Consider the following 23161-nt stretch of genomic DNA (forward strand, 5'->3'; position numbering starts at 1 on the left):
TAATATTAATTATGTATTTTATGGCCAAGGGCTACAATCATTAGAAAGGAGTAAGGAATAGAAGTACTTACCTAGTTTTTCTGGAAGACCTGTACCCACAGGGTTTCTCTGTGTTGACCAGGCTGTCCTCGTACACAGAGATCTCCCTGCCTCTGCCTTCCAGTGTACTGGCTATTCTTGTGCCTATGTTCTATTTAGTATTGCAGAACTGTTCACTGAGAGTGAGATGACTACTGAGGAAAATACTGACTGTTGGTACTCGTGGTTTTCTTTTGTTTATCAGGATGTTACTTTACTGTACAGTCCATCAGACAGACAGAGTGACAGCAGACCCTCAACACAACTGCTCACTGTCTACTTCTTTGGTGGTGACGAGATCTCCAGACAGCAGTATCGAAGGTACAGACTCTGTTCCGACAGTGTTAGGAACTGGTCAGTGAGAGCAAGGAGAGTTAATGATTTGGAAGTTTTAGAACATACCTATTTATTAGTCAGCTGATAGGTGAAGAAAACATTGGTAAATTGGTGTGACTCAAAAGTTGGCATAATGAGAGTTAGAAATACTTGGAGGAAACACCTCTGTTTTCTTGCATTCTGCTTTCTTTCTTGACATAGGGAATATGCCTCTTTTTCCTTATCCAATAGGACCATCATACTTTACACTAGGACTCTACTCCTAACATACTTAAGAATATATCAGATCAGTTTAGAAAAGATTTTAAGAACTACTGACAGATTATATTATGTAAATCTACATGATTAACTTAGAATATTTCTAGAAAGGCTAAAATTACTGGAAAATATAATTGTATTTTTAAAATGTGTAGGATGGTTTAACTTATAGATACTTTATAAAATTTGATACATCTAATGTAAATGATTTAATATACTGAGTTGGGAAGTTTGGAATATTGCTCTAGGTCAAGTGTGATTAAGAAACGGTACATTGTTATGTGATAAATTCTGGGTGCTTCTTATTATAAAATTGAGTTTCTTTGGCTAGAGAAGCTGAAGGAAGTTCATGATGAGAGCGATGGCTCACTATGGGATTCTTGGAACCTGGCTTTTTTATTTTTTGAGACAGGGTCTCTCTACATAGCCCTGGCTGTCCTGGAACTCACTTTGTAGACCAGACTGGCTTCAAACTCACAGAGTTTCACCTGCTTCTGCCCCCCTGAGTGCTGGGATTACAGGCGTGTGCCACCAAGCACTGCTGAACCGGGCTTCTTAATTAGTTTAGAATAATTTGAAGAAATCAGATCATCACATGTCCTGTTTCCTTTTCTCTCTACTGAAACATAAGAAATACAGTGTATTGTTTCATAACTCCTATTTATCACAAACTTATGATGCTGAAATTTCCTTTGGATATGAACATTTGAGAATTACAGAGATGTTAATAGTTTGTTTTTCACTGCAAAGAGATCCTTTGGAAGATGCTTATTTCTACAGTAGTTATGTGGTTACTTAAATATTTCCCTAAACAGCTTATCATTCATTATTTATTTATTTATTTATTTATTTATTTATTTATTTATTTATTTATTTATTGTCTCCCACTGAGGCAAGTTTTATGACTAAATTGTCACAAATAATGAAAAGATAGGCCTTCAGAAGGATCTATCCTTCTTTCTTCTCTTACATTAAAGAGCTCTTACTTTGATATTACTATTGAGCTAAAACTAATGATTTCACTACCATTTCAGCTGAACTTCCGAAAACAGGTTTGGCTCTAAAAAGTACTTATATTGTGACTTAAGATATATGCTCTATGAATGAATATACCATGCTGTTAGTGGGGTTTGCCAAATACTTTAAAATCTGATGTAAGTCACTTTATATATAAAGTGAATAAAGATCTCTTCTGGCAGAGCCCTGCTGCATAAACCAGGAGTCACAAAGCAGATACTTCCAGAACATAGTGTGCTACAGAACATTGACTTCGCTGAAGCATTTCAGGATGAGCTACTCATAGATGAAGGTAAGAACTGTAACATCCTTCATCTTTTGGGTCACTTGTGGTATTATCTAGGATGGGGTGTGAATAGGAAAGTGGTTAGTTTAGATGTGGTTAGCTGAATCTGAGCAGTCTGAACCTCTGACTTTAAAGACTATCAGTGAGTTCAGTGTCCTCTATGGAATGGGAATGGCATCTACTTTTCATCCTTAAGGGTTTTGAAAAATCAGATGGAAGAACTTTGCTTTATAAATATTTTTGGTTTCAGTAATGTATGTCAGTAAAGAGTAGGCTCATGAATGGAAGGAGGATGGGGCCATTATTACACTCATTTCATGCTGTTTCAGATTTCTTGATCATGTTTAGAGATGTGGTATCCAAGACATCCCAAACACACATGCAGAGTATAGGATAGATGCTTAAGCTCACTTGAGAGAAACACTTCAAATATTTAATTGTGTTTGTTTATTTATACAAAATAAATACACCAAGACATACAAACTGTAAAAATGCATATATAATTTTTATAGTGTTGTTGATAGTAGTAAGAAGTTAGAAGTACCCTAAATGTCCAAGCATATAGGGCAGAATATTTATAGCCATTAGAACAGTGATATGAATTTGTGATAAATGTCATTTAATGAAAGTCTTCATTTATTAAGAAAATATCATTTAAAATTTTCATAGCAAAGTATCATTTTGGTAAAATAATATGTAAATATTTATGTAAATAAAATCACACATGAATATACACATTTAGGTTAAGGTCTATCTTTGCTACTTTAGAACATCATCCCTTCCTCAGAGGAAAGCTCTAGCTAAGAACTAAACTGCATTTTGCTGTGGACGTACGTACGTAGTAAGTAACATTGCAGCTGTGGTGAAGATACGAATAAAAGCAGGTAGAGTTTGCAGTGGTTTGGAAGTTGGCATAATTCCACCAGCTAGTGATAGTCCATTCACCTGCTGAATAAATGCATTCTGAAGAGAGATGGTACCAGCTGTGTGGACACTAGAATGCAGTGCTTCCCCTGAAGGACTGACAGATGTAGAAGACAGATGTAGGGAAGACTAAAGTGTGTTGTGAGGAGTGAAGCACTGGAGTGTGTTTAGGAATGGGAGAGCAGTCACTGAGAATGACTTGACTGTCAAAGTATACTTGAAGAACAGGAAATGTAGACAAAGTGGAGAAGATGGACCAGGATGAGGAAAGATGCTCCAGGGTAGCTCCTTGTCCAGAAATTCAAGAAGTGTGTTGTAAGAAGCATTGTTTTGGTAAACCTATTAATAAGAAGCAACTACTCTCATAATTTGTAGACATGGTATAGTGAATATAAATTTAAATTTACTACCTGGCATGGTGATTCATGAATGTGATGTAAGCATTTGGGAATGGATTCAGGAGGATCATAAGTACAGGACCAGCCTTGGCTATATGAGATCCTGTCCTAAGAAAAACAAAACCAACAATTTACTGTGTTATATTTTGATTTCCATTTAAAATGTATAATTTTTAAAGGATAATAGAATGAAATACACTCCATAGAGATGTTCATGATGCTCCCCCCTTTTTAATTAATCTAGAAACATTTAGTAATGCTGATAGTGACTGGTTCCTAGATTTGCTGAACTATGAAACTTGCCTTTAGCCTTTTTGTGCTTCAGATTCCTCCTTTTAAATGTGCACCTCGTAATACCTACCTCAAAGAGCCACTCTGGAAATTTATAGTTCACCTGAAGAACTAGAAGAGTGCCTCGCTCACTATATATGCTTTGTGCCATACATATCTTGAAAAATGTTCACGTTTTAAGGCTCACGGTGTCCCTGAGATAGATGAGCATTGCTGTTCCAGATCACATTTGAGGGAACTAAAGCTCAGAGGCGTTTATCAAGTTGCCAAAGGTTACGGAGTAGTAAAGATGAGCATTCATATTTGGGTCATAGTTTGTCAGCTCTGGTGGTGGGCAGTCTGTACCAGTCAGTGGTATTGATAATTGAGATGCTTCCTACCCCAACTTAAGACAATAATATGGCTATATGTGTAAATGTATTGTTTCGTGCTGTGCTTGCATGAGGATTTATGTGTTTCAAAGTGTATTCTTTTGCAGCATGTGATCTTCCTCAGCGGCCTAATGATATTCAGCTCTTTTATGGAAGCATGCGTAAAATTACCCTGTCAGTAATTGGAGAATTCAGAGATTCCGTTTCTAACAGAGAATTTCTTCAGCCTTCTTCCAGTGCTAGGTTGGAATCTAAAAGGTAAAACAAATACATAAACAAATCTTTTGCTAGATTTCATGACTGATTCATACTGCAGCTCATCTTCTTCCCACTATGCCATGTTATTTTTTCTCATTTTTCCTCCTTTTAAAGCTTAATTTGATTATTTAAAGCTCCTAGAAAAGTTCAAAATAATAGTGCAGACAACTTCTGAAAACTCAGTACTCAGATTTCCTAGTTGTTAACATATTTTTGTTGCCATCTCTTTTTTATAGAAATTTTTGTCTCTTTCTTTTCTGTTTTTAAGTGATTTTCCCAGTGAATCTGGAACTTCTGGAAAACAAAGTGGCAATGTCTCTTTGGATGTTTTACCAGTTAAAGGCCCTCAAGGTCCTCCTTTTCTCTCAAAAATTGCCCACCCAGCTCAGGACACACCAACCTCTGAAGAAAGGTGGGCTGTCCATCCGGAACACTTGATTCTGGTAGCTCCTCCTCCTTGTGAATACTTGGGTAAGAACTTCTCAGAAGTGCATGTAGGAGTCAGAGTTTGCATCTCTGTAGCTGAGTTATTAAGAAGACATTTTAACACAGACTGGAAATTCCTATAATTGAACTGTTGAGAAAAGCAAAATAAGCTATTATTATAGAAGTGCATTTATTCAGGATTCAGTATTACTAACATTTGTTTTTTTCACTATGGCTAAATGAAATTAACATTATTTATCTGTTACAGTAGGTGACATGGCAAAAACTGGACGTTTCCAGATTATAAATAACTCTGTTAGGGTACTAAAATTTGAGCTATACTGGCCAGCACATTGCCTGACAGTCACACCACAGCATGGATTTGTTACACCAGAGTAAGTATGTTTTTTGTTTTTTTTCTGTGTTATTATTCAGATGCCATCATGGAGGCTCCCCCCACCCCACTCCCACCCCCTTGAGACAGGGTTTCTCTGTGTAGCTCTGGCTGTCCTGGAACTTGCTCTGTAAACCAGGCTGGCCTCAAACTCAGAGATCCATCTGCCTCTGCCTCCCAAATGCTGGCATTAAAGACATGTGCCACCATGTCTGGCTTTTTGTAGGCCTTTTAAAACAAGATATTAGTTGTATATAGTGAGTATAGAACATTATCATACATGTGTAAATGTCTTATACACGTATTTTGACCTTATTTCCCTTATGTTCTCATACAGCTGTGTTCAGGGTTCAGTTGTAGAGCTCTTGCCTAGCATGTGTGAGGCCCTGGTTTCTGTTCCCAGAGCTGCAGAAATAAGCAAATAAAGTTAATCAGGGGAGATTTGCCCTGTGCTAACAAAGTACACATCTTACTGTGTGACACGTAGTTTAAGAGATCAGACACACAGCTAGGTAGGGTACCCTAAGATGGAAAAGAGACGTGATTGGTGAGGAACAGAGACCCTAGAATGGAAGACATCAAAGTGTGTCTGACACACTATTCTGCTCACAAAATCACAATGTAGGGAATAAAGCCAGGGATGTGATGAGGGTTGGCAGTCTTCTCAAAGCCTAGCTGTTTTGCTTTCTCTCTCCTTGGTTTGAAATGTGCATGTTTTTTTTGTTTGTTTGTTGTATTTTTTTCTGAAGACATTTTTCAGCCAGAATTTCCTGATTTGTAACATGTCTGAACCACAACCTCGTTTATAATGTTCTATATAAAATGTCCTAAGAAAGAGTCTTTTTGGGTTCAGCTATTCCTACACAGGTACTGTTTACACACAGCCTGATTACTGACAAGAGGAAAACCACAGCTTTGCAGCTTTGCAGAGACTTTTTCTGGTCAGCATAGAACTCTGTCATCTAAAGTGCTTAGTGTTTGTGATTAACAGCACTGCAGAAGAGCAGCGTGGAGTTCATTCACATTTGCAGAATTCTGATTGCGTATTTGTAGAGTTTGCTGGGCTGGTGCTGTGAACTGATGTAAGGATAGGGTGTCCAGAGTATACCTGGAGAAAAGCAATCAGCTCAGCTTGCCCTGAGTGCTTATTATATGCAGCATTCCCTTGCTAGCTACTGAGTCAAAAGATAGGGATGATAGAAGAGTTACTTTACAGATGACCCTGGGGGCCCCATAGATCAGCTGTTAGTCATGGAAAATCATTTTGCTATGCTATTTTTGACAAGGGTGATTTTTTTTTTTTTCCATAGACACAAGTCTGATCTCTTCATTTAAGCTTACCTTTAGGTCCTGGAAGAGAAATTTGAGAACAGAGAATAGCAATAACTGGCTATTTAATAACCCCCCCTCCATTTACTCTCATACTTTCTTCCAGTTTACTGGAAAGTTGATTTGCTGTGTGCTGTAACTATATCATCCCTAATCAGTGGCTCAGAGTTTGTGTAGTATGAAGCTGTCTGGAATTGATTCTGAGGTGATATTTCTAGTCAATGTTTTATCCTAGAAAGAGTTTTTCCTTGGGCTAAGGGATCTGTACCAGTATACTTTTTGTTTGCCATTGTTGGGTATTGAGGCTAGATGGACCATATGAAAAAGTTGGGGTGGGATCTAACCTGCGCCTTTATTGCCTTACTGTTCTGCCCTCTCATTGGCTCTTAGACCAGCTACTACCTCACTTCCTTGTCAGTGCCTATCTATATAGACCTCCAGGTCTCTATGGTTGGTACTAGTATTAAAGGAGTGTGTCACCATGCTTGGCTGTTCCCTAATGTGTCCTTGAACACACAGAGACCCTGCCTGCCATGTGATCAGATTAAGGGTGTGTGCTACCACTGCCTGACTTTTGTGTTAATGGCTTGCTATGTTCTCTGATCTCCAGGCAAACTTTATTTATTAACATACAAATAAAATATCACCACAGATTGGTTATTGTAGAACAGTATTTGTAACTTGTCATTACTACTGTAAAAGTGAAGAGTATTCTCAGTGTTCATTATTAATTTTTTTTTAAAGGAGTAAAGTACAAATTCTTGTGAGTCCCAATTCTTCCCTGTCCACAAAACAATCAATGTTCCCATGGGCCGGCTTGATCTACGTACACTGTGATAATGGAGAGAAGGTATGTCTAAGTTATTTTTCTGAGCAGCATTCCTTTTATTTTGTAGCTTTAGTTTCACAGTCCTTATTAACTTTTACATTTCGGAAGTCAAATGAAACCCAAGTAGGTATACTTCTCAGAGCACTTCGTACAGAATTTTGCCCTTAGTGATTGGACAGTTTTATTGGGAGACAGGGATGGAAAATAAGGACCTAGAAACGATTGCAAATTATTTGCTTTAAAATCAAAAGGGAGGGAGGCAGGGAGGTGACACAGTGGGTAAGCACTTGCCTTCTGGGTGTCAAGACCCCAGTTCAGAGCTCCAGAGCCTGTGCGTCTGCTCATCCTAGGGCTCCCAGAGCAAGATGCGAGGCGGAGGCAGGAGACTCCCTGGGAACTCACTGGCGTCTTAGCCAGTGTACACAGTGACAAATGAGAAGCCTTACTCAAAACAAGATAGAAGGAGTACCAACACCCCCGTGCGCGCTCAGGCACATGTGCGTGCACACTCACACACCCATGCACACTCACATACCCGTGCACACACATGCAGACAGCAGAAGGAAGGAGGGAGGGAAGAAAGCTAGAGAGAGGAGCTAGAATAAACTTTAATTTCTGAATTCATCAGTGTTTCATTTGTTTGGAATCTCCTTACCATAATTTAAAAACCAGAATGTGCCTTTTAAACTGGTAGTTACTTATGTGTCTTATTCATTTGACCTATTTCAGAAAATGGTAAAAGTTCAAATTCGAGAAGATTTGACTCAAGAACCTTTACCTCATTTGGCCTCCAGTACATTTGGAAATCTTGCCCCAGGACCTGAACCTTCCATTAGCCATTTGACAAAACCAATAACAAAACCACCTTCCACAAAAGTTGAAATTAGAAGCAAGACAGTGATTTTTCCTCCAACAGAACCTGGTAAAACCTCAGGTATTGTATCACAAAGTTCGGTCAGTCAGATGTCAGCTGCTGCGTATAGTCTAGTGCTTTGCTTTTAATATAGCTGTGCATTTGTATACTGGGTCTCAAAACCAGAGCATCACACACGTTAGTGCTTTGCTGCTGAACTATACTTCTAGCCCCTTGTGCTGGAAGTTCATCTTAAGTAAATACGTACAGAATTTACTCCTTATACTTAAGGAGAAAATTATGGAGTCATTGGCAGTCATTTCTCTATTTTTTTGGTTTTTTGAGACAGGGTTTCTTTGTGTAGCTTTGCGCCTTTCCTGGAACTCGCTTTGGAGACCAGGCTGGCCTCCAATTCACAGAGATCCTCCTGCCTCTGCCTCCAGAGTGCTGGGATTAAAGGTGTGTGCCACCACCGCCCATGGCATTCATTTCAATAATGGGATGGATTTGGAAATACAATCTTAAACTCTGAAGCCTAGGCTCAAATAACTGTGTATTCCTGGTATTTGGGTATTATTGAATGGCCGTTGCTATCCTGTTCCAACCAGATCTCTAACCTAGTAATTGAAGAAGAAAGGAGATGAGTATCTTAGGGTTCTATTGCTGTGAAGAGACACTATGACCACAGCAACATTTACTGGGTCTGGCTTACAGTTCAGAGGTTTAGTCCATTATCATCATGTTAAGTAGCATGGTGACACACAGGCAGACATGCTGTTGGAGAGGTAGCTGAGAGTTCTCTGTCCTGATTGGCAGGCAGCAGGAAGAGAGAGTGCTCCTAGGCTTGGCTTGGGCTTCTGAAACCTGAAAGCCCAGCCTCAGTGACACACCTCCTCCAACAAGACCACACCTATTCCAATAAGGCCAAACCTCCCAATAGTGCCACTTTCTAGGAGCCTATGGGGGCCATTTTCACACCACACCACAGTGTAGATGAGAGACCAAGGCTCTGATACTGATAGATATTTAGGTCCTCAATAGGCTAGCTTCCCTGCCCATTCCCCGTGTGTTAAGGGACTGTTGGAACCATCACTTTCTTGGGGCATACTGAGAGTAGATTCAGTCATTCATTTGTTCAGTTTTGAACAAATTTGTTCAGCAATGAACATGGTCTTTACCATCCATTAGGTACTCTGTAGTTAATGTCTCTTTTACCTTTTCCCCTCTGACTTTTGCTAAATGAATAGTAGTATTTGGGTGTTCCAGAAAAGATTTGGGTCCCTGTCTCACTGAGACATACAGTACCTTTCATTGACTTTGTTTCCTTCTTTGTAGGCCTCCTGGATCTTACTGTTTACCCCAGTAGCTCACTCTGCTCTCACTCTGTCATAAGACCGTCCTTGTCTTTCCCCTGCTTCAGGGATTTCAGTCTTTGTTGAGGTCTCCATTCCAAGGTCCACAGCCTTCATGGCCTTACCACTTCTTTTCCTAGACTCCTTGAGTCTTATGGCCTGTCCTGATAGTCATAGTCTTCCCCCCTTTCCCTTGACTCCTGTGCCTTCTTGTTAAACCTATTCAAACCTAGCTGTCTGGCCACTCGTGTCCCCACTCCAGCGAGTGTCAGGGCATCACTGGGCGAAACCATATAGGCTTGCTGACAGATTCATAGTCCCAGATGTCCCTTTATCATGTGTTCTCACCAGCAGTCCATGTCCCAGCTGTTCCTTGACTTTGCCTCACACAGAGAGAAGTCATCAGGCTAAATGAAATCTGTTTTCTGTCATAAAGGAAGCCTTGTGCTTTTAAATCGAGTTAAAGCCATCTAGCCTGCTTTCTCAGGACTCTCCCTGCCCCCACCCTTTCCTCTTGCCCTCCTTTTCTCCTTCTTTGTTGGCTCCTTTCAGTGAGCCCACAGTGTGTGCTGCCGTCACAGACACCTTTACCCCCACCCCCTCATCTTTCTCAGCACCTCTCTCCTCCTCTGGTGGCAGGGTCCTGCTCCCTGCCTTCCCTTTCTCAGTTTGGTTAGGTGCCATCACGATGCCAGGCCAGCTTGATCAGAGCTGTTTTGTTGTATCCATAGCTTCTTAGGCGACGCTGTCCCTTCCTCCATGCACTTTTCACACCTCGGGCACTGGTGATACTCCTGGATTTTCCTGCTCCGTTCCTTTCAGAATTTCTTGAGACTCTTGTATCCCGGCTTCTGAAGTTACATCTGAGCCCTGGGCCCACTTACACCCTCCTGCCACCCATGCCCTTCCCCCTTCTTTCTGGTCTCCCTGAGCAGTGGCCTGTAAACGAACTAGTGACTGCTCTTTGCTCAGGTGATGTGTTCTTAGAGGTGTCGGACCCAGGACAGAACCTCCATCCCCCTAGCCTGACCGTGTGAGTCATTGACACCTGTCTTCCCATTGTATTATAATCGTGTTCTCTTGTTTCAGCCCTTCAATATCTGCATTTTTCCTTGAAGAAAAAAAATCCAAAGCAGGATCTCTGGTTCTCTAGAAACTTCTGTAGTTTCTACTTGACTTGATTCTGGTACAGTAAGGTCATGGGGTTTTTCACAGAGCTGCTTGCCACTAGCCTCTCAGAGTACAAGTGTGCATTTTTTCTTTTCAGAGAACTACCTGGAACTGGAGAATTGTGGCCCCACCAATGTGAGGTGGCACCTGTCTTCCTTTGCTCCCCCGTATGTCAAGGTCAGTCATCTCAACTGTTCAGACTGTGGGCTGTTCCAGACCCTGACTCCAAGTGCAGGTTGAGATGCTGGTTGTTGGTTCCACCACTTTATGCACTGGTGTTGATCTGTAGGTGGGGATGGCCTGTACCCATGCTTTTTCACCAGATAATTCTGAGAGTCAAATTAGAAAGCGGTTTTTTTGTTTGTTTGTTTGTTTTTGGTTTTGGTTTTGGTTTTTCGAGACAGGGTTTCTCTGTGTAGCTTTGCGCCTTTCCTGGATCTCACTCTGTAGCCCAGGCTGGCCTCGAACTCACAGAGATCAGCCTGCCTCTGCCTCCCGACTGCTGGGATTAAAGGCGTGCGCCACCATCGCCCGGCTAGAAAGCGTTTTTAAAAGTGTGAAACATACAAAAAATGCTTTGCTTGCTCCACTTAATTTCCCTAGTTCTGATTTTTACCTGAAATAGATTAGTTTGGGAAATGGGAAGGGTTTTGTTATCGAGCCCCACGTGTGCACACCTCCCTCCTTCCCATGCACACTGTGTTTTGTGTCACTCATTGCTGTTCCGTCTGTCGTGTGGCAGCCCCTGGGAGCTGCTGACATAATGGCATGGGCGGAGCTCAGCTGGGGAGAAGGCCCTTTCCTAGGAATGTACTGATGGTTCTTGACCTGTTTTGGAGATGGATTTGTCCTGTCCTCCATTACTATAAGAATAATGGGATCTTTTTTATTAATTTATTATTATATTATGAGATTCTTTATCATTTGAATAGTAATTAAATAGCCATTTAGTTATTTAAAATGATTATTTTCCAGGGAGTTGATGAAACTGGAGATGTTTTTAGAGCTACCTACACAGCATTCAGATGTAAACCTATTTCTGGCACACTGGAAGGCCATGGAATCCAAAAGGTGAGTTCTGGAAGTTTTTCATAGACAGCTGGTAAGAACATGATATTATTCTATGAGGAATGAATCATGTGACCTGGTCCCTTCAGACCAGAGCTGCCTCAGGGCCAGCTGTCCACTGGAGGAGAGGTCTGCTGGCACAAGCACACTTCCATTGTTTGCTGACAGGGATTACAGCTGCGAGCGTTCAGTCAGGACAGTGGTTCTACCTGCCAGCCGTGGCCGTTGGAACCCGACCCAACAGTCAGCAGAGTTATCAGGATATTTTCATGGGCAGCAAATCCTCCCAGCTGTTGTGAGCTTTCATTATTTTCAAAGGATGATTTTTAAAAATTATTTCTTTTATTTTTGAGATAATATACTTACATTGTTTCCTTCTTCCCCTCCTCCCTCCAAGAACTCCAAAACCAAGGAGTTCTTACTCTTTCAAATTCATGACCACTTTTTTCATTATTTGTTACATACATAATCCTAACCAAAACCTTAGCTAGAGGTCTAGAGAAATGGCTCAGTGGTCAGGAGCACTTCTGGCTCTAGCAGAGGACCCAAGTTTGTTTCCCAGCACCCACATCAGGTGGCTTACAACTGCCTGTATCTCCAGCTGCAAGGGACCCTGCTGAGATGTCCATTTGTGACTGAGCACTCCCTGGATAATGACTCCTGGCATTCTGACCATATGTGAGTTTCTACAGTAACCACCATCCACTGCCCAAAGGAACTTCTCAGATGAGGTCTCAGGGCTACACACACTGTGGCTAGAGAGCCAAGAATTCTCTTTCTTTTCTTTCTTTTTCCTTCCTTCCTTCCTTCCTTCCTTCCTTCCTTCCTTCCTTCCTTCCTTTCTTTCTTTCTTTCTTTCTTTCTTTCTTTCTTTCTTTCTTTCTTTCTTTCTTTCTTTCTTTCTTTTTTCTCCCTCCCTCCCTTCCTTTTTCTCTCTCTTATCTATCTATCTATCTATCTATCTATCTATCTATCTATCTATCTATCTATCTATCTATTTGTTTATATTTACTTAGAAATGTAAGCTCCATGGTGTTTTTTATTTTATATTTTGCTGTTGTGTGACTTTTCCTAGGGAAATGTGAATAAATAGACTTTCAGTCTAGAGAGGACACTGACAATAATTGCACCTAGTCTAGCCTGGTGAATTGAGTTACTAAATAGGAATATAGGGTGACTCCAGGGCAGCTGCATCATGGAAAAGTAGCAATTGTGTGCAGTATTGACCACTGTGATAAATCGAATGAGGTAATAAACATGGAAGTTTTTGGGGTGTGTATTGAGTGTGTGGTGTGCCGTAATGCTGGTTGTTTTTCCTCTTTGTTATGCTTTGAATTTAGTTTTTAAAGAGGCATGACTCTCAGTGTTTCAGAGCAGTTGCCTGTTTTGTACCTATACAGGATGTCATTGTTTTCAAGCTTGTCCCCTCCTCTTCATTGTGTGTTCGACCCCCTGGACTGGTGCTCTCGCCTGGGCCTCTTCTGCCCGTCCCTCTAAGCTCTCAGAATCTGGGTTATTATCCTTATGCTCTGCAAGGCAGGAATGAGGTCACTTACACGTTTTAATGTTTAATGTCCAGACTCAGAGACACTAACTTATTGGTGATCACTGTTCTTTGATAAAGCCAAGGCTTAAACACTGATTTTTATAAAGCACTGCTTTAAAATATTGTCACATGGTTATAGTGAGATGGTAAGTTCTCTTGTCCCAGGATATCTAAGAATGGAGTAGGCGGACAGTGGAGGGAATCAGGGTCTCAGAGGGAGCTTTATTTTCCACATGGGAGCAACAACTTCAGTGGGAATGTGGACTGCAGCCCTGTGCACTAGATAAGGTACCAGTCAGAGGCCGTACCAAGTGATACAGCTTGAAGCCTTCAGAAGGTCTTGGGATGCCAACAACAATAATTCCATGCAGAGCAAATCTGCAGAAAGCAGGTCACAGCTGCAGAAATGGATTCCTGTTTGAGTCTTGGAGGCTAAGGCAAGAACAAGTCCCCCTGCCTGCAGTTGGAGGTTGAATCTTGGAGGGCAGAGCATTAGGAGTTCCTGTGAGTCCCTTACTTGAAGCAGAAACTGCCGTTGCAGCAAGCCACCGATGGGTCGGTCTTGGCGGCAGTCTTCTTTCCTGGCTGCAGAGCCGGCTGAGTGGATCCTGGCTGGGAGCCAGGCTCTGAGGTCTTCCTTCTCTTCCTCCTCAAGCAATCTGACCCATCTATCTGACTAATCTCTTGAGCTCTCCCTCCCATCAAACCCAGGAGGGGAAAGAAAGCATACCAAAACTCAAGGGTATACTCAGTCAGGTCAGTAGGCTCTGTCCCCTGCCACTGAGGTGGTAGGGAGCACATACTTAGCTGTCAAAGGGGGCACCCCTAGTTTTCCTCAGCTGTAGGTGGCTAATGACCTTTGCAGAGAGGGGCAGCTCCTGCGTTCTCCACCAGGAGCCATTTTGTTGCTGTGGTGGTGGTCCTCCTCCTCAGACAGCGGTCAGATCCTCACCCATTGGGGATGTGCCTGCGCTCCACTCCAGCTGCACTGTCAGTTTTTGTTCGGTAGGGTTGGTTTGCCCTATTCCTAGCCACCACTGCAGTGTCCCTGGGGTCTTCCCACCTCGTCAGGCTGCCAGGCATAGCTTGCTGCTGCTTTGGGAGATTCCTGCGTGGGTTCTCAGTAGCAGCTGGGGTTTGTGTGTGAGCTTCGTTTCCCTTGCTTGCCTTAGCGGCTGCAGGGGAGCCAATGCCCGACAGCTGGAAGGTGGCAGCTCAGTTGTTGGTTGCTGGGTTCCAGCCAGTCAGTTGTGACCGAGGGCTGCCTTTGGACAGCCGGTAAGAGAAGCAGGGGTTTTGTGGTTGCTGCTGTGCAGGTTGTCTTCAGACCCCGGTACTGGATGCTGCTGCAGAGATCAGATCACTGTTTGAAGCCTTTCTCCTGCTACCACCAGCCAGCATTGCCTTCGGGGGTCCCTTAAGCCTGATCAGTTGAACATCACAGGACAGCTAGCTCTGACTCGCATTCTGAATTACTTACTGTATGAGCTGTTCTAACACCATTTGCTTTATTGTGCTGGTCACCCTAACCTTCCACTATTCTCGTGTCTGCACTGGGAAGGCCTCATGACGAGGTTGAAAAAGTAGATTGTTTCCATGGTGAGATTTTCCTCCAAAAAAGCATATATTGAGGGAAATGTTATATATAGCTTTGAAAGTTGCATATTTTGGATATGTTATACTATGATAAAATTGTCAAATCCTTCTTTTAAAAGTATTTTATTAGTTTATGTATATGAGTGATTTCTATTTGTTTATAATTGTGTACTATGTGCATGCAGTGCCTGAGGAGGCCAGAAGAGGGCCCCAGATCCTCTAGAACAAGAGTGATGGATGGTTGTGAGCCATCACATGGGTACTGCGAATGGAACCTGGGTTCTCTGCAAGAGCACTGAGCCATCTTTCTAGCCCTCAAATCCAATTTTTCTGAGTGGGGGAGACTAGCCAATATAAATGTATTTGCTCTTTTACTTGGTTTACACTAAACTTTAAATCCCTATTTGTTTAAAGTTGGGATCTTTTGTGTTATGTAGGTCTCCATCATGTTTCTGCCCAGAGACAGAGGGGATTATGCCCAGTTTTGGGATGTTGAGTGTCACCCTGCTAAAGAGCCTCACATGAAACACACATTGAGATTCCAGCTCTCTGGACAGGTGAGTATTGGCTTAGATACAATAAGCGATGATTGTGTATATAAGTGGAAAAACACCTGAAAATACATAATAATTTCCTGATATGGTTTCATTTCCAGTAATTTGTTGTAGCCTCATATCCTAAGTTTCTTATCAGTCAACTGACATCTTTGCAGTCTGCTTTTGGGTCTGTTGTCTGTACTGCACATGAACTCATGTTTGACTTAATTATGTAAGTTGCTGTCTATATGTAGGTGTGTGTATGGGCATTTGCATTGGGGGCAACAGAATTAGACAGAACAGAGTTTGCAGTTCTAGGAATTTAAAAATAATCATGTCTTTACAGTTTTTTAAAGAAAATAATTCCCATAAGGAAATGTCCTTGCTTTCTGGAGTATTCACCTTTTCTCCTCCCACTTGGTGATGTTTTTCTGCACAGAGCATCAGAGCAGGAAATGATTCCGAAGGCTCATACTCCTCCGGAGATACCCTCATTAAAGTAGATCCTGCAGTCATGTCCCGGAGACTTGCTGTGTCCGAAACATCCACTCGCATCCCTGGGTGTGTACATTGTGTCCCTCCTGAGAGGGAGTTTATCAGTGCGATAAAGGTGTAGCACTAACATCCCTTTGTTCTTCCAAGAGTCACCTACACACTTTTCTGTTTGTTTGTATCTCTGTGCAGTCCTGTCTGTCCTGGAACTCACAGATCCGCCTGCCTGCCTGCCAAGTGCTGGGATTAAAGGCATGTGCCACTATACCTGACTTTCATGTACATTTCTGAGGATAAATATTTTTATTCATTTTGGATAAAAAAAACTAATTATTACCCAAAATTGCTGGATCACATGATAAGCATGTTTAACTTTAAAACAAGTTGGCAACTAGTTTCCCCCACAGTGTCTGTACTATTGTATATTCCCGTAAGAAGATTATGGGGCTGGAGAGATGGCTCAGCAGTCAAGAGCACTGGCTGTTCTTGCAGGGGACTGGAGTGTAGTGCCCCTCTCTGTCCTCCATGGGTACTGCACACACAGGCCCTTACATAGACATAGACATATGCACACAAATAAAAACAATCAAATTCTTAAGAAAGTCGGGGTTGGTTTTTTGTTTTGGCCAGGCTAGCCTACATTTGCTGTGTAGCTGAGGATGATGTTAAACTTCTCATCTCTTACCTCCACCTCCCAAGAAGTGGGGTTACAGCCATCATGCCCAGATCCAAAGTTCATCATTGTTATTATTTTTTTTAAATTTATGTTATATTTTTTTGATGAATATGTGTGCTTGTGTGAGTTTTTGCCACTTAAGTGCAGGTGTTGTTGGAGTCCAGAATAAGGCATCAGATCCCTGAGAACTGAGTTCCTAGGCAGTTGTGAACCACCATGTGGGAGCTAAGAACAAACTCAGATCCTCTGTCAGAGCAGGAAGGGCTCCTAACTACTGAGCCCTATCTCTAGCCCTGAAAGTGCATCATCTTTCTGCTGTCTGCTTCTCTGTTCATCTCGTAGTCTTTGAACTCTGATGCCAAACAGTGCTAAAGATGGCGGTAGGGTGGTGGTGGGTTGCTTTGGTCTTGCCTCCACAGTTTTTAGATGGGGAGCTGACAGTCCTGTCTTCACACTGGTGAGGTGGATCATAAGCCCTGGGGGAGTAAACAGGAGAGGTGGCAGACAGCTGCTGGGGACAGTGTCATGCCAGCAGTTGAAGTCCAGAGAGAGGCAGGAAGTCAGTGTATAGAATCCAGACTGAAACAGATACAGTACCCCCATTTCCATGGGAAAGGCCAAGGGTCTCAGGTCAGCATCTTTGGAAGTATGAGTGGTCCAGGTAACCAGAACTGAATCAGAAATGAGGATGAAGGCACCTTCCCGGTGCCTCTAACCCAGCACTCCTGGAAGATCCTCCCTGTGGCGTTATTGCATAGACTAGATGAGCTCCAGTACAAGAGTCTCTGAGTTACTCCAAATGTAGTGCATGGAAACATTGTTACAGACTGAGTAATGGCCTGTCATTGTAACCCTGTTCCCAAAGCAGGCAGCTTGACTCAAGTCACTGTGGAGTCTATGCCCCGAAGGATGTCTACATGTTCCTGCCAACCAAACTTGGGGAATCCAGGACCCTGAAAGTCAATTTGCGAAATAATTCTTTTTTAACTCACAAAGTAAGTTGAAAATGTTATTGTGGGCTTCCAAAAGGTCATTTCTTAATGATTAGAAATATATTCTATAATATTTTAATTGTAATGCATTAATTTTTAAAAATGCTTTAATACTGTCTCTGAAAAGAAATTCATTTGCAGTTCATGATCTTTTATTCAAATTTAAAGAATTTTAACCTTTTTTTTCTTCTGTATCCTTTACCACACAGTATATTTCTAGGTAACATTTACATTAGTCAAAACTGGAGAAAATTCACTTTAAAACTCTTTTAAAAATGTGTTCCTATTTACGCAACTCTCTGTTGTCCTGCCTAATTTTTTTTGGCTGAATCTAGATTTATGCAGTTTATCTTTTAAGCAAAGCCAAGTTTTATGTATGACAAATACCAAATTTTCCTGCCGTCACAAAATGTTACCTGTTCATTTCCAGCTGAAGTTTTTGAGCCCCAGAGAGCCTTTCTACATCAAACACTCCAGATACTCTTTGAGGTGAGTTTATCAAGAAGCCTGTGTTCTTCTGAGGGTACAAGGCCTGCTTTGGGGGTTGGGGGCAGGAGGAGGTTCCTCTTTACAGCTTCTCTTCCTGGTGCTGGCAGCCAGGAGCTCCCTGCTCACTTTCACAAGTAGCCAGGGAAGCGGAGACTGCCTAGAGTCTGTCATTGGTCCCTGTGGGTCCCTTGACAGCGTGGTGGCCTGCAGGCTTTGCTCCAGTGCTAATAATCCCTTTGGCTTGTAGCTTAATAACCTCACGGCTAACTGGTAGAATAGTTCCTGCTTCAGTTGTTGTTTTCACTGGTCAGTTCTGAGGCCATGAGTTTAAGTTTTCACTGATTGAGACAAAAGTTGTGCAGTGAATTGGGGAAGCATTTGCAGTGATGTTTCCCAGTTCTCATCAGTCAGGTGTCGCTGGGTTAGGCCTAAGACTAGACCTTGTCTTCTTCTTACCCAGAAACTCATGGTTTGTTTTGTTTGTTTGTTTGTTTGTTTTTGAGCCATTACAGGTGTAAGACAAGCTTTAAGGGCAGGGCCACAGGCATTCAGTCTCTTCCTGGTACTAGAATTAGCTATCTTTGAGACACTACACATTCATTAAATACTGACATCACCTAAATTCCAATGTAATTTTGACAGTTGAAATGTCAGATGATTTCATGTTTTTGCTTCATCTCAATTTTTAACAAGATGTAATTTATCTGTGTGAAGCTGCCTGGAATCAGTTGTCACTTTGCTGCTGCTTATAGGTTCTTGTAGATTGTGCTACAGCAGCCACAGTAGGAAATAATGAGAAATACGTATGTTTATATGTTTATAGCATTTTACTCAGCTTCCAAAAACCAGTTTTTAAAATGTAGGAAATTTAGATGGTCATAGTGGCACGCCCCTGTCATTTCTTGTCTCTTGAGAGCTGCAGCAGATGGAAGCTTGTCCTGGACTGTGACAGGTCTAAGACAGACATGATGAGACTCTGTCCTTTAAAAAAAAAGTGCACATTGTTAACACAGGTAAAAGTAAACATTATAATGGAGGTGAATTGTGTTGTGGATTTGTCCTAGAGCTAGGAGATGACATATTTGTGTACAAGCTGGGTGTCTTAGTGACTTCTTTCCTAGCCAAGACAAAACACCTAACAACACGGCCACTGGAGGAGGAAGGGCTCACTTCACCTCACAGAGGCAGGATTGTGAGTCACACAGCACCTGCAGTCAGGAAGCCAGAAAAGAGATGGCTGCTGGTGCTCAGCTTGCTTGCTTGTTACTCAATCCAGGATCCAGCCCATGGATTGATGCTGTGCAGAATTCATGTGGGTCTTCCCATCTAAGGCTACCCCATCCTGTCTGATTGACAGTGTTAACCATCCCATCATACTGGATCTAAAGAAACTTAGAAACACTAGAGAGTATGCCAGGTTTTTTCTTTTTTTTTAAAGGACTAATTTTATTTGTAATTATGTATATGGGGGAGGGGCTCACCATGCACTGGTATGGATGTGTGTATACACTACACTTGGAGATAAGAGGACAACTTTTTAGCAACTAGTTCTCTCCTTCTACTTTCTAAAAAGATTGATTTATTTATATTTTGTGTATGAATCCTTGCCTGCATGTGTAACTTGTGTGCCTGGGACCAACTAATGCAGAGGAGGGCACTGGATCCCCTGGAATTGGTGTTACAGATGTTATGAGCCTCCATGTGGGTGCTGGGTATCGAACCTAGGTCTGCTGCAAGAGGCAGCAGGTGCCTTTAACCACTGAGCCATCTCTCCAGCCCAGCATGCTCTTCTGCACCCGAAAGCCAGTAGTGGGTTTCATTAGGAAGACATTGTTAGTGAGAGTGTGCTGCTTCTGATCACTGCATGTCACTCTGGGAAGCGACGAGGATGAAGGAAGGGCCTTGCTGTGAGGGAAAGTCTGAAAAGCTCCCGGCTTTGACTTAGAGTGATTAAACCAAAGCTGATGGCTGCATATGGCAGGCCGTGCATACAGAGCAGACAGATGACTCACCACAGCCATACAGTATATCTGGGGACGCAGTGTTGTTTGGTGTTGGTTTTTCTTGTTTGTTTTTTGAGACAGGGTTTCTCTGTGTAACAGCCCTGGCTATCCTCACTCTGTAGACCAGGCTGGCCTAGAACTCAGAGATCCACCTGCTTCCCCAGGGCTGGGTTTAAAGGCGTGTGCCACCACTGCCGGGCTAGGGGGACACAGTTTTATGGACAAGAACAAGCCTCTGTTAATATTGCTCTTAAACATAGGCACTCTTTGCCAGTCTATATAATCTGAAAATAAAGCTTCCAAGAATAATTTTTTATAAGGGTATCAGATTTTAGAGCAAAATTGCACAGTAATGTTGATAAGAATGGGACAGGTTTTAAATTCTTTACAATATGCTGCCTGAATTAAGTAAAGCCAGGATTTTTAGTTTGTTTGTTTGTTTGTTTTTTTCCTCACTTGCAGGTAGATAGTGACTTGTGTTAGTATATGGGGTATGGAGAAGCAATGAACATTCCCTCTTTCCAGTTCTAATTTGCTAGCCAGAGACAGAATCCCAATACTGTGTTAATCTGAGTGTTTTGTTTTGATTTCCATTTTGTTTGTTTTGGGGGCTGGGGTGTAGCTCAGTGGGGAAGAGTGCTTGCCTTTGTCAGGCATGAAGCCCTGGGGCCGTCGCACAATTCTGGTGTGGGAGGTGTAGGTAAGGGATTTGAAGTTCCAGGTCATTCTCAGCTGTGCAGCAAATTTGAGAGTGGCCTGAGCTGTACGGGAACCTCATCTCCAGGAGACAAAAGCAGTGCTTGGGGTTAAAGCACAGGCCGCAGGCGTGCTGGGCAGACGCTCTCCGGTTGTGCTCTCTCCATTTTAGATTGCCCTTGCCTTTCTGTCAGCATCTTGTTAAATATTAGCATCAAAAAGTTAGAAATAGGCTGGGTGTGGTGGCACACGCCTTTAATCTCAGCACTCGGGAGGCAGAGGCAGATGAATCTTTGTGAGTTCCAGGCCAGCCTGGGCTACAGAGGGAGTTAGTTCTAAGACAGCCACGGCTACACAGAGAAACCCTGTCCGTGAAAACAGAAAGAAAGAAGAATTATAAATAGGATTCTGTGCTTCTTGATTCATCAAGCCTGTGCCAGCATTGGGCTGTGGCAGGTGACTGCTGATGGCGGTCACTTCACACCCTCCATTTCCTTTCTCCACAGAGCCCGGCATTACATCCACATCCCTGTGCACTTCAGACCAGAGTCAGTGGGCAAATTTGAAGCTCTGCTTGTGATCCAGACAGATGAAGGCAAGAGTATTGCTGTTCGACTAATTGGTGAAGCCCTTGCAAAAAGTTAACAAGAATACATTTTGTGTAAATGACCCGATATATTTTGGTAATCTCATTTTTCTACACCAAAGTTATGCTGTTGTATATATTTTGTATGATAAATTCAATATGTATAAAGTATAGATTTGTTTTTAAAGAATTCAGTCCTGAAGCCCTAACTAAATATCATGTATCTAGCTCACAGTGTTAACATTTACAGGGGAGAAGTTCTATTTTTGCATTGATTATGACATTCTGAATAAATACAGCATATGTTTTAATGTGGTGTATTCAGAAATAAACTTGAGTTTTTCACTGAGCTTGTCTTTCTATATGATGTCACATTATAAAAATTAGAATATGGCTTTATCCTTCTAGTTGTTCCCAAGCTTCAGAGTGTGTTCTGATTTCTTCCCCTCTATCACATAGTTTTATTTCCCCTAAGAAATTTCTTCCCTCTGTTAGCTGGTTGCTGAGATAGGGTCTTCCTGTTCTCTGTAAAGACAGTGGGAAAGCTGGTTTGTCTCCTAGTGTTGCTTACTGTAGTTAGCTCTGGACACGACAGCTGCTCCTGGATGCAGTCTGGACATGACCTTTGCAGACACGAACCGCCTGACAGGATGAGGGGAGTTCTGTGACGCTCCAAAGGGCTGGGAAGGACCTCCTGCAGGAGGGGTTAAAGGGCAGTGCATATGAGGTCAGGAAGGCAACATGCCACCCAGAAGGTGTAAGGTGAGTGACTGTGTCTGGCTAGTCACTGGAGCATCTCCTGAGCATGGTCACAGGCCCAGTCAGCAGCCTTCTGAGAAGCATTGGTGTTGGTGCCGAGTGGACCTGGGATTTCGTCTGGGTAGCATTTTAAGTTTGGATTACTTAAACCCAACTACAGTTAAAAGGAATGATTGTGAGTCTGACAGAAAAGCAAATCTCTGCGTTCTCATTTCTCTCTTGCCTAGAGATCAGACTTGTAAAGCCAGATGTGATAACTCATGCCTGTGGTGCTGACACTTAGGAACCTGATACAAGAGGATTGGCATGAGAAGCCAACCTAGGATGGAGTGAGAACCACTATAAAAACAAAAAGAAGGGAGAAGGGAGGACTCTGGCAAACATTTTGTTGTTTCTTTGTTTTATTTTGCTTTTTGAGATGGGGTCTCTATGTAGCCCACTGTGTAGACCAGGCTGGCTTTGAACTCATAGAGCTCAACCTGCCTCTGCTTCCCAAGTTCTGGGATTAAAGGCGTGCACCACCACACTTGGCCCTCTGCAAAAGATTTCAGCAAGATACGCAGGTAGGACTTTTCCCGATCCAGCTTACTATAGATTTCATTTGTCACATGGGATGTCACTTCACATCTGTATGGGCATTTGACCACACTCACTTCAGAAAATTCAAGAGTAGTGCATGTTTGTAATATTCTTTCTGGTCCTTCATTTCCTGAGGGGTGTGCTGTTTGTTTCTGTGAAACTGCTGCTTTGCCTTTATGTTATACTCAAGAGAAAAAGTATGGAAACAAATGGAACACTTTAAAAATGACTCTACCTCCTACTTCTTCTGGGTATTCAGTTCCTGTGCCTCATTATTATCTTGGAAACATGACGTTTGGGGTCTTTAGGTCTCTGTGTAGCTTTGTACCTTTCCTGGAACTCATTCTGTAGCCCAGGCTGGCCTGGAACTCACAGAGATCCACCTGCCTCTGCCTCTCGAGTGCTGGGACTAAAGGCGAGTGCCACTGCCACCTGGCTAGCCAGCTTCTTTAATGGCCCCAGCCCCAATGTTAGAATCTTATGTAACTCCCTCCCCAGGGTTGACTGTTTCCCTCCAGTAGTCATGTTCCCCAAAGTACTGATGACTGTGTTGCTAACTGACTCCTTGGAGGC

At 42.4% G+C, this 23161-nt stretch overlaps 1 protein-coding gene across 3 annotated transcripts in view; it reads left to right on the top strand.

Moving 5' to 3' along the window:
• Positions 1–21599, top strand: part of Cep192 (centrosomal protein 192) — a 79336-nt gene extending 57737 nt beyond the window's left edge. For 2 of the 3 annotated variants that reach the window (XM_042264266.2, XM_076555407.1), the window contains 14 exons: positions 284–399; positions 1872–1981; positions 4067–4217; positions 4486–4688; positions 4912–5038; positions 7111–7216; positions 7925–8129; positions 10668–10747; positions 11546–11641; positions 15218–15337; positions 15756–15877; positions 17350–17479; positions 17907–17965; positions 21171–21599. In XM_042264266.2, coding sequence (XP_042120200.2) covers positions 284–399; positions 1872–1981; positions 4067–4217; positions 4486–4688; positions 4912–5038; positions 7111–7216; positions 7925–8129; positions 10668–10747; positions 11546–11641; positions 15218–15337; positions 15756–15877; positions 17350–17479; positions 17907–17965; positions 21171–21309 — 1764 coding nt within the window. In that variant the 3' untranslated portion in view covers positions 21310–21599. The remainder of the gene's footprint in view (positions 1–283; positions 400–1871; positions 1982–4066; positions 4218–4485; positions 4689–4911; positions 5039–7110; positions 7217–7924; positions 8130–10667; positions 10748–11545; positions 11642–15217; positions 15338–15755; positions 15878–17349; positions 17480–17906; positions 17966–21170) is intronic. The other variant, XM_076555406.1, reaches the window with a different exon arrangement.
• Positions 21600–23161: the final 1562 nt, after the last annotated feature.

This window comes from Peromyscus maniculatus, chromosome 19, assembly GCF_049852395.1.
Source record: "Peromyscus maniculatus bairdii isolate BWxNUB_F1_BW_parent chromosome 19, HU_Pman_BW_mat_3.1, whole genome shotgun sequence".
In the NCBI taxonomy this organism is placed as follows: Eukaryota; Metazoa; Chordata; class Mammalia; order Rodentia; family Cricetidae; genus Peromyscus; species Peromyscus maniculatus.